This window comes from Electrophorus electricus, chromosome 2 (genome assembly GCF_013358815.1).
Source record: "Electrophorus electricus isolate fEleEle1 chromosome 2, fEleEle1.pri, whole genome shotgun sequence".
In the NCBI taxonomy this organism is placed as follows: Eukaryota; Metazoa; Chordata; class Actinopteri; order Gymnotiformes; family Gymnotidae; genus Electrophorus; species Electrophorus electricus.
In genome coordinates, this window is record NC_049536.1 from 22629139 (window position 1) to 22639625 (window position 10487).

A 10487-nucleotide genomic window follows, 5' to 3' on the forward strand; every position below is an offset into this window, starting at 1 on the left:
TGTGCACTACAGCCTGTCCCTCGTGCACTGCACCCTATGCCTCATGCACTACCCCTATGCCTTGTCACTAAACCCTGTCCCTCCTGCAAAAAACACTGTCCCTTGTGCTAGCTCCAGTTCTCCAGCGCCCTGCACATGACACCTCATTTACTGCTGATGTCTTCTACCTGCATGCATTTGATACAGCGCTGCCGACCTCAGCAGATACGCTGACATGAATTACTGGCCTCACAAAGGCGCTGCCATTGAGGGCTCAGTGAGAATTACTCCAACACTGCAGAGGAGCTTTGGTGCATTAGCATTCAAATTCTGACAGGTGATATAGGTTCCCTCTAGATCTGACGGTTAAGAAAGTCACCTGCCACTCAAAAGGCTGGATGGACTGATGAAAGTGAAGATCTCTCTGTCTGTCTCTTTCTCTCCCACCCCCCCTCATATTACACAGAACTTTTTAAGTGTGTGTGTGTGTGTGTGTGTGTGTGTGTGTGTGTGTGTGTGTGTGTGTGTGTGTGTGTGAGGAAGACCAAATAAAGGCTGAGGGTGAAAGCATTCCGATTGCCTCTCAAAGCCCAGGTGCCATGGCTCTGCTGGTGCCAGTCTGAAGGGCTGAACCGCTGAGTGACTCCTCTACCTAAATCTGATCTCCTCACTTACATCGACAGAGACACCACCTTCGCATGGGCAGAACGTGGCCCCGTTTATGGAAATCTGGGTTTAATTCTATCGAGAAATCCAGAACTAGCACGACATTCCCACAGCAATTACATACAGCACTAGATACATTTGAAACTTTTTATTTGCCTTCTATTTTGATTCGAGCGATTTCTCCTAGGGCTGTTGAGAGGGGTTAGGACTTGTCTCTTAATAAGAAAACAAACGTTTGGGAGAGAGCGCCGTTGCCTGTTAAAGGATGAGCCTTGTTTACATTCTCATGTCAGAATCTGTTCAGGTGAGTGGCTGTGGCCGCAGGCTGTCAGGGAGGCCAGTAGGGAGCTCTGCTCCTGCCCGGGTTCTGTGCTCTGTCCACGCCGCGCTCCAGCTCACCATGGTTCACCATGCGGCTGTGTGTCTGTTCTGCTGAACGGAGAAGGGCGGGGGTAGAGCTAGAGAGAAGAGCACAGTTGCTCATTTTCTGGGTCAGGCTGACAGTGGCTGCTGTAGATTGCGGCACCCTGAGCATTTATGCAATAGCAGCAGGTGAAGGGCGGGCAGAAGACTGGTGGATGCAGGTGAAGAGCAGGCAGAAGGATGGTGGACGCCGGTGAAGAGCAGGCAGAAGGATGGTGGACGCCGGTGAAGAGCAGGCAGAAGGATGGTGGACGCCGGTGAAGAGCAGGCAGAAGGTTGGTGGATGCAGGTGAAGAGCAGGCAGAAGGTTGGTGGATGCAGGTGAAGGGCAGGCAGAAGGTTGGTGGACGCAGGTGAAGGGCAGGCAGAAGGTTGGTGGATGCAGGTGAAGGGCGGGCAGAAGGCTGGTGGACGCCGATGAAGGGCGGGCAGAAGGCTGGTGGACGCCGGTGAAGGGCGGGCAGAAGGTTGGTTGATGCCGGTGAAGAGCGGGCAGAAGGCTGGTGGACGCTGGTGAAGGGCAGGCAAAAGGTTGGTGGACGCAGGTGAAGGGCACGCAGAAGGTTGGTGGATGCCAGTGAAGGGCGGGCAGACACCTGCGTGTGCTTCCTTCTCTCACGCCTCGCTGTACGAACATTGGAAGCTGTCTGCTAGAGTGGCTTTGACTAGCTTTGCATTCTGGCCTTTCTCTCCTCCCTCTCTCTCTCTCTCTCTCTCTCTCTCTCCTCCCTCTCTCTCTCTCTCTCTCTCTCTCTCTCTCTCAGGGGCCTCGAGCCCAGGTTGCTGGTGGCATACACTCCCCAGCACATGTTCACCTGTGGCAGAGGTGGGTTCGTTTTTCCGCTGCCTGTCTAGGACCCGCGGGCCATGGCACAGTGGTTGAGGGACGCTCTGTCTTCCCCAGCATCGCTCTGGGCACTGGTGATGGATGTGATGGAGTTTTCCTGGCTGAAAGCGCTCTGCCTCCATAACAGATCTCTCAGACCTCATTTTTCCTTTACTCTTCCTCACATACTCTTCCTCACACTTCCCTCTTGCCAGGCTTCTCTTGATGTGGTTTGGTACAGGACAGAAAAGATTCGTTTAGTCTACAAAGTGCTTCTGACAGAAAGATGTGGTTGAACCTTTTTCTTGAATTCTGTAGATTTGCTGATGATCTGAAATGTTTCAGTTCCAAACTTTAATTTTACAGTTTGACTATGTTGGGTTTTGATAGAGGATTGAGAAGAGTGCTGCTCTAGTCAAGCCGGGGAGAGCCATTCGGCTCTCTGTTAAAAAAAAACCTTCGTGGTCTTCATTTTTTTTTAAATAAAACAAATCAAATCATTCATTAAAGATCATGGCCAATGAAATTTTTTTTAAATGTTGCAATAATATAATCTGGTGGTTAATCTTGTGTCCTTTTCAACGTTCTGTCTGTTGACCAGAGTCACGTCTCCTCTGCAGCTAATCTGTGAAAGACATCTCTGGGTAGCGTTAGTGCCATGACGTCAGCGGATCCGAGAGGTGTATCAGAAAAACATGAAAGCCACCTTTTGGGAAGGCTAAAAGTAAAATTATTTACCACCCAGCTCCATCTTCCCATGGCCTGTCCATTCCCACAGCTCACTCTCTAACGCTCGGGTCAGAAACGTTAACTGTTGACTTAAGGCTGCCTCTCCGCTGTATGTATGACTGAGCCTGTCTGGGAGTTTTCACCCTCCGTTGTGTTCATGCCTGCTAGCCTAGCTAACGCTGTGTTCATCTTGAGGGCGTCTTTCCGTAACCGCCCCACCCACGACTGCATCATGATGACAGGCAGAAGTGAACCCCGAACCTTGAGCCTGGGGTAAAATGCCCTCGGTGTTATTCTTTGGTTAATGACAGAGGCGTTTGCCAGGGGCGGATGGTTATAGATAGCCCCCTTACCCCGGACATGGACAGCAGGTTCTTCTGGTATGTTTATTTTTGATCTAGCCAGTGTGAAAACAGATTGTGTGCTCAGGGAACCATGAAGACATCTCTGACGGTCTTGTGTCTGCGGTGGGGGATTTTAGGCGTGGTTCGTGCACCATGACATGTCCAGTGCACTGACTGAAAACAACCCAGGGTTCCTCGCACAGATGCAGCCGAGGCTGAAAGAGAGAGGAACAATTGACAATTGTGAATGAAACAACAAAACTGGTTGAAGTAGAAGGGAACATCTGGAAGTGTGTGACATTAATCTGAACATAAAACTGCTGTTGTTGTTTTGCGATGCTCTGAGCGATTTGTGACCATGTGTGTTGCTCTACATATGAAGGATAATGTCCCATAATAGTGTGTTAGAGTGTTAAAACTTGCTATTTGTTTTTGAGGTTCATATCGTGTCGGGTGTAAACATATTAAATGAGAGTCAGGGGTTTGCCTTTGTAGCTCGTCACGCTGGTATGGGGGAGTTTAGTCAGAATAAAAGAAATGTCGTAGTGGTTGTTTTGTTAGAAGCCACAAACAGAACGCACCAGCTCAACTCACACTCAACTGACACGCAACTCACGCACAACTCACACACAACTCACTCAGCTCACACACAACTCAATCAGCTCGCAGCGGAGGCTAGAAACAGTTTAAAAATGCAGCCACACGTAAGATTAAATACATCCCCCGTCCTGCTGGTCCACTCTGCCTCCATCTCCCCCGCGGTCGTCCTCTCCACCCTGCCAAGGTTAATGAATGACTAAGGCCTCCGTCAGGCGCCGTGCTGTGCACGGGGCCCCGGGGCTGCTGTGACTAATATCACCTGTTTGCCCCCCTGGGGGGGCCCTGGCTCAGCGTGCTTCTGCTGCTCTCAGAACGACGGGCCGCAGTGATCAGTGTCTGGTGTGTCTCTCTCCTGCCGTCACCAGGGCGGCGCCGTACATACGCTGCCTCTCACGCCGCCCTGCACCCACGGCCTGCCCTGCCTCTGTGTCCACTGCTGTCTGTGTCCACTGTTCTGTGTCCCCACTGCTCTCTGTGTCCACTGCTCTCTGTGTCCACTGCTCTGTGTCCACTGCTCTGTGTCCACTGCTCTCTGTGTCCACTGCTCTCTGTGTCCACTGTTCTGTGTGTCCACTGTTCTGTGTGTCCACTGTTCTGTGTGTCCACTGCTCCCTGTGTCCACTGCTCCCTGTGTCCACTGCTCCCTGTGTCCCCACTGCTCTCTGTGTCCACTGTTCTGTGTCCCCACTGGTCTCTGTGTCCACTGCTCTCTGTGTCCTATGTTCTGTGTCCCCACTGCTCTCTGTGTCCACTGCTCTCTGTGTCCACTGTTCTGTGTCCACTGTTCTGTGTCCACTGTTCTGTGTCCCCACTGCTCTCTGTGTCCACACTGTTCTCTGTGTCCACTGTTCTCTGTGTCCACTGTTCTCTGTGTCCACTGTTCTGTGTCCCCACTGCTCTCTGTGTCCACACTGTTCTCTGTCTCCACACTGCTCTGTGTCCACTGTTCTCTGTGTCCACTGTTCTCTGTGTCCACTGCTCTCTGTGTCCACTGTTCTGTGTCCACTGTTCTGTGTCCACTGTTCTCTGTGTCCACTGTTCTCTGTGTCCACTGTTCTCTGTCCACTGCTCTCTGTCCCCACTGCTTGGTTTTCTCCTTCTCCTTTGCTCTCTTTTATTCTCTCAAACTTGTTTTTTTCTCAGTCTCTCTCTCTCTCTCTCTCTTACTCTCTCATTCTCTCTTTTGTTTCTTTTGTGTTTTTCTCTCACTCTCTCTTTACCTCTCTTGCCTTTTCCTTTTCTCTCTTTTTCTCTTCTCCTGCTCACCCTTCACCTATCTCTCCCTCTGTCTCCCTTCAGCGATCTCTCTATTCCTGTCTCTCTCCCTCCCTTTACTCTCATTCGCTCATCGCTCTCATTCTTTCTAATTTCCCTCACTTGTGCTCAGATCCCGGAGGTGTGCCACTCTGGGTCTGTGTCTAAAATCCTGTGCATGCTAACACGCTGTCATTTCGCCAGCTATAACACGCACACATGCCTTGACACTGTGTGTGCCCTGCTCTGCCGGCCCTGGTGCTGTACTCTAACCCGCAAAGCTCATGTAGCACTTAGCTCAGACTAAGGAGTGGAAGGTGAGGTCCCTGGATCAGAGGACGAGGACGAAACACGAGTGTGTAATCACCAATCCACAGCGGAAGGGCCAATCAAATATCCTGGCCAGTGGGAGGGCGGGCGAGCGTGCCCCTCTGCCCCGGCCTCCGGGAAAGGCTTTTTCAAGGTGTTTGCGAACGCGGCCGGCTTCACAGACCTGGAGAGAAGACAACACTGCACTTTCCATCTTGAAGACGGAGCCAACAAGGTGGGCAGGCATTCCGTGGGCATTCCGTTGGCACCGCTGGCTTTTCCCGCGGTCGCTACTTCTTAACCCGGCATGTTCCTCAGGCATGAGACAGAGCGTGCAAGCATCACACGTGCGCACACATGCACACACATATACACGCGCACACGCCAGCTCCACTCAAGCCTCTGGCTGGGGACTGGAGCATGGCAGAGGTGCCCAGAGCCCCAGCAGGGTGGGCTGGGATGTGCAGGGTTAACACAGGCTTGCTCTGATGCTCTGGCCCCTCTGCGCACTGCAGCTCAGGGAAGGGATTGTAGGCTGTGTGTCTGTGTGTGTGTGAAGACTCACTGATTGTGTTGACTGATTGTCAGTGCTCATATAAAAATGAATGAAATGAAGCAACAAAGCCAATATGTATCATTCTTAATACCAGCACTTACCCAGTGACACTTACCCAAGCCCTACCACAGAGGTGTGTTTGACGAAAGTGCGATAAACTGACTGGCTGAATAATAAGGCAAACAGCTCAGAGGTTTAAAATTACAAAACAGTGGTCATGTCAGTCTCTCACGCAAATATTCAGGGCTGGTCTGATTTCATAAGGAGGTCCCTGACTCTTAGTTTTAGGAAACGGATGAAGGATAATATACCTGATGATCCAACAGCATGGATGGATGTTTCCCTGTTTCCTACCATCTATAAGGATGTCATGAAATGCATATTAGATTACCGTTATGCCGTAGCTAAGAGAACCTGCAGTATTGTCAAATAAACAGGAAATCTGTGTAAAACATCAAGGAATGGACAAACACGTTCTGCATAAAGACAGGCACTGAAGACTTAACATGAATCAGCACGATCTTGTAGTCCTTTTGGTCTTTAAACATGAATCAGCTAGATTTTATATGCTCTTTCTGGACTCTGGGGGGGATTTTTTTTTTTTGCCATATAGCATAATGGTACATTCCTTTGAAGAAATTAAACAGCTGAAATCTGTGCTGACATAATTAAATATGTTGACATAATTAAAGACGTTTGCAGTGGCTCGTTTAGCAGGTGATATGTGGAGATCAACTCACTGCTCCAACTCACCTCAAGCAGGCATTATAACGAGTCCGGAGGGCTCTGAGCATCGTTATCTGTAAACACCGTTGGTTCACGCGGCTATGCCCCTATGCTCCAACAGACGCGCGAACCCCGAACACTGTCCAGGGTTATGCAGATGGGGCAGAAACTGTCATCAGTAATGTGTCCTCATGCACAAACACATTTCTGTAGTCAGTGGGGCTCGAGGTTAAGAACGGCAAGTTTTTTGAACCTTTTTTTTTTTTTTAGCACAGTAAAAGTTTTCCACTGGGGTAGTTGCAGACGGGATAAGGCGAAAAACTGCGAAAGCACCCACGTGTTCAATTCTTGTGAAAGAGTTAAGGGTTTATGGCAGGAATGAAACATACTGCAACCTTGGACATAAATTTATCATCACAGGAGAACCAGAGGAGCAGGTGAGAGATCTTTACCTGTCTTATCTACTCAGACGGACGGTATAGATTCACCTGCACTACCCAGGATCAGGACACTTCTGGCTGTATGGGAAATTGCACTTGCCAAAATCCAGCATTTTTTTATTAAATGTATTTTTTGGCCAGTGTTCTTTTCCAAAATATATGCTTACTGAATTGAGCAATAAAACTGTATGTTGTGTTAGAAAGTGCACGTAACACGTGTTCAACAACAGCTGCAACTTATCACAGTAGAAAAGGAGCAGGATTAGCTGTCCAAAACATTCAGCAGATTTACCCGGCAACCAGGATAAGCCATCTGAATAGCGACAACCCGCAGTCCGAGCACTGGCCCAAGCTCCACTCATCTTGGATTTTATAACGTGCAAGATCCCTGGGTCAGCCCCAGGGAGGGTTTGTTCTCAGGGTCCAGAAAGGAGCCCGGTGATGAGATGGACCCCCATAACCCACGGGGTTTGGATCGTGCCCAGTCTCCCTGACATAAACTCTAGCAACAGTACCCGAGGAACGCAGACAGACAGTGACAGCTCGTGACATGCTGATGCTTATGAGGAGGCAGACGTGATTAATAACTGGTAGATATATCGGTATATATGACATACTGCAAATATCAGCACCAACTGGACTGACCTGTGATTGTATGTGACTCTCACCTGCTTATCGTGTGCAGACCACTCAGTATCATATGCTGTTTTTTTTAATGTAATGCAGTATTTGATGAACAAGAATTAGGCTCAAGGTTAAAGCCTGATTTTAGTGAATTAGAATGAGTCTCTTTGGTTCTTTTCACAACATGGACCATATGGTTTACTGGACAGAAATCAGGAAGTAAAATCAGCATGAAAGGATGTCCTGTTTTTAAAGGGATGTGTATGTCTCGTGAAACACATTGTAGAGCTCACGGCTAAAGAACTGCGGCTGCCTCACTCAACAAACAAAATATGTCTGCATCACAACATACTATTAGTAGCTTTGAATGCAAGTGGGTATAGGAGTATTTTTGGTGTTTTGGTCAGTCTAGTGTGTAAGGGGTGTACAGGTTGGACTAGGAAAATGTAAGGCCAAGTTCTGTATCATCTATTTTAGGCAGCCTGCGTATCTGGAGAAAATGCTGGTATTTGTGTCCTTAAGGTGTGACTTACTGTGGGCAGACGTTTGAATTACAATAATGTCTCTGAACAAGGTTTTGGATTTTGCTGTGAGCTTTTTATCCTGCATGTTAATCCAACTAAAGTAGATAAATGTGTGTGGTGGAGAGCAGGGCCGTTGTTTCCCCGTCAGATGTGCTCTTATCATGCTCCCGCTTCTCACTCTGTTCTCTGACGCCACGCTGTCATCTCCTCTCGGTGAAGTGTCAGGTCCACGTGCTAAAAAAGACTCTAAGGGTCAGGGCTGTTTGTTTGTTTACGTGTGTGAGGAGATGGTGAGGTCTGTTCGTGTCACCCTGTCGCCTGCAGGCTCTGGGGGACGTGTGTGCGCGCGTGTGCCGTCACGTGCCTGGGGGACGTGTCTTCATTCAGAGTGATTAGCATCAGGCAAGCTGAGGAGCGTGTCTGCGCACCAGTGACGCTCAGAGCTCTGTGGCCCCCCCCTCTGTTCACCCAAGCATGGTCGTACGGAAGCGGCGCCTTCCTGATATCTCAACGTCCTGCAGCTCGGCATTGCTGACGGCCTTTTACTCCCTTCGTGTCTTCATCGGCAGACGGACACAGGAATAAACACGTGGCATTTCGCGCAGTGCCCAGAAAATCACCTGCTAGGTCTCCAAAGACTCCTGGAAATGAAGGAATAAATTTACACATTAGGCCTTATCGAGCTACTCTTGCATACAAGAATGCAATGCAGAAAGTGCTTGTAAAAAAAATACAAGATTGAGTTTATAGCCAACCGTATCGCTAGCTTCAATAAAGCAGGTTGTGTGAAAGCCTCTTTGTGGTTTTGTTGTTGGTTTTATATTAACACAGCTGCATGGCATTCACCAGCCGCAATGTTCAATGTCAAATGATGTTTACGGTTCAACAAAGCAGGTACTTAATGATTTGTTTACCAAAAGCGATAACTGTTATTCTGGCAGTATGAAGGCAAAAGTTTTTTTAAAAAGTAATATTTTTGTGAAAGTGCAATGCTCCACAAGTGGTTTTATCACTGGATGATATGGCCTGTAGAATCATAGCTTCATTACTGACGTGTCCCCTCCCCCGCTGTTTTAAGTGCGTTTGCAGGCATTGGGAATTTGATGTCCGACATAAGCGCTATCACGGAGTCAGCAGATCGGAATGTCTTATTCACAGATCATCTCCTGCCTGCACAAAGCTGAAATATCGCACCCTTTAGCATTAACACCACAATGGCAATCTGACCTTTCTGACTATCACGCAGCACGTGCAGTCCAGATTCGGAGCTTCATCATATGAATAGGTGAAGAGTTGGCATTTGGTCCAATGGCCAGCGAAAGCGCCCTTTGATAACGCCACGGCTGTGTTTACCGTCTTCCTTCATCTTGGGGAGATGGGAGCCTGTGTTTTCAACTGCACAGCTTTATATCGACTGTGCTAAGACAGAGAATAACCTTAGTGTTGGGTGGGTGGCAGGGGGCTTCCTTGTAAAGGGAGTAACCCGTAAGCCCTGCAGTAAACAGGAATTAGGCTAATCCAGCCGGTTGATGGATGTCCTGGGTCTGCAGCGGGGGACGGCCACGGAGCCTCGTCTATTTACGGAAGCTGGCCCGGAGCCGGGCATTCCAGCCCGGGCAGCACCGGGCAGGTGCACAGGGGAGCCCCCAGCAGGCGATCGCTCACACTGCACTACTGGAGCATATCACAGTGTCTCTCTGATCCCTGCTCCGCATGATGTGCTGTTGCTCCCCGTGTAAAACCCCTGATTCCATCGCAATTTGAAGCCCAGCCAGCAAGATTCGTTATCCTGGATTACTCTTCGCATAGCCTCTTAGAATGAGACTTCAGTTTGAAGACTGATACTAGCGATGATTTGTTTTAATGCAGCAGTTCTCACCTGTGGTCCTGGGGTAACTGCTGCACAGGTTTCTGTTTATAACCCAAACTGTAAAGCCCTGTGACAATTAAATCAGGTGTTTGTGAGGAGACTGCACAGCTCCACACACAGAGAGTCTGTGTTTCTCAGAGCTTGGCAGGCAGGCCAACGCTCCACACACATGGAGCCTGCTGACCTCCATCAGCCGCTCACCTTCAGCCTGTTGGGTTCGATTGTTCTAGATCATTCTTTGCCTCTGAAATGAAATCCCAGAGTTTGGTTTGATTAGCGTGGCAGACCCGAGACACAGCAGGGCGCCTGCACTCGTAATGATTGACAAGTACCATTTTGTATCCTGCTTCTTCATACTTGGGTCAAGATGTCTCCATTTGCCAGAAAAGACCAATCGACATTCAGAGATCTAATAAAGATCTTTACTGCTTTGGTTAATTAGCTTTATTGCGTGTGTGAGATGTCATTCTTCTGTGAAACAGTCGGTAACGACACATCTCCTGCCGTCGTGTCAGATGGACACAGAACCCAAACAGGCCTGTTCATTAACAACAGGAGCTCGGTCTGTGAATAACCCCATGCCCCCGTTTTCTGCCCCCTGCAGACCTGCCGCCCCC

General features: G+C 49.1%; 1 protein-coding gene across 7 annotated transcripts in view; it reads left to right on the top strand.

The window, feature by feature from the left end:
* Positions 1-10487, top strand: part of enox2 (ecto-NOX disulfide-thiol exchanger 2) — a 154864-nt gene that overhangs the window by 108041 nt on the left and 36336 nt on the right. For 6 of the 7 annotated variants that reach the window (XM_035536030.1, XM_035536036.1, XM_035536031.1 and 3 more), the window contains one exon: positions 10475-10487. This exon is cut by the window's right edge and continues 194 nt beyond it. The exons of the other annotated variant lie outside the window; for it this stretch is intronic. In XM_035536030.1, the coding sequence (XP_035391923.1) occupies positions 10475-10487 (13 nt within the window). The remainder of the gene's footprint in view (positions 1-10474) is intronic. 7 annotated transcript variants of the gene reach the window in all.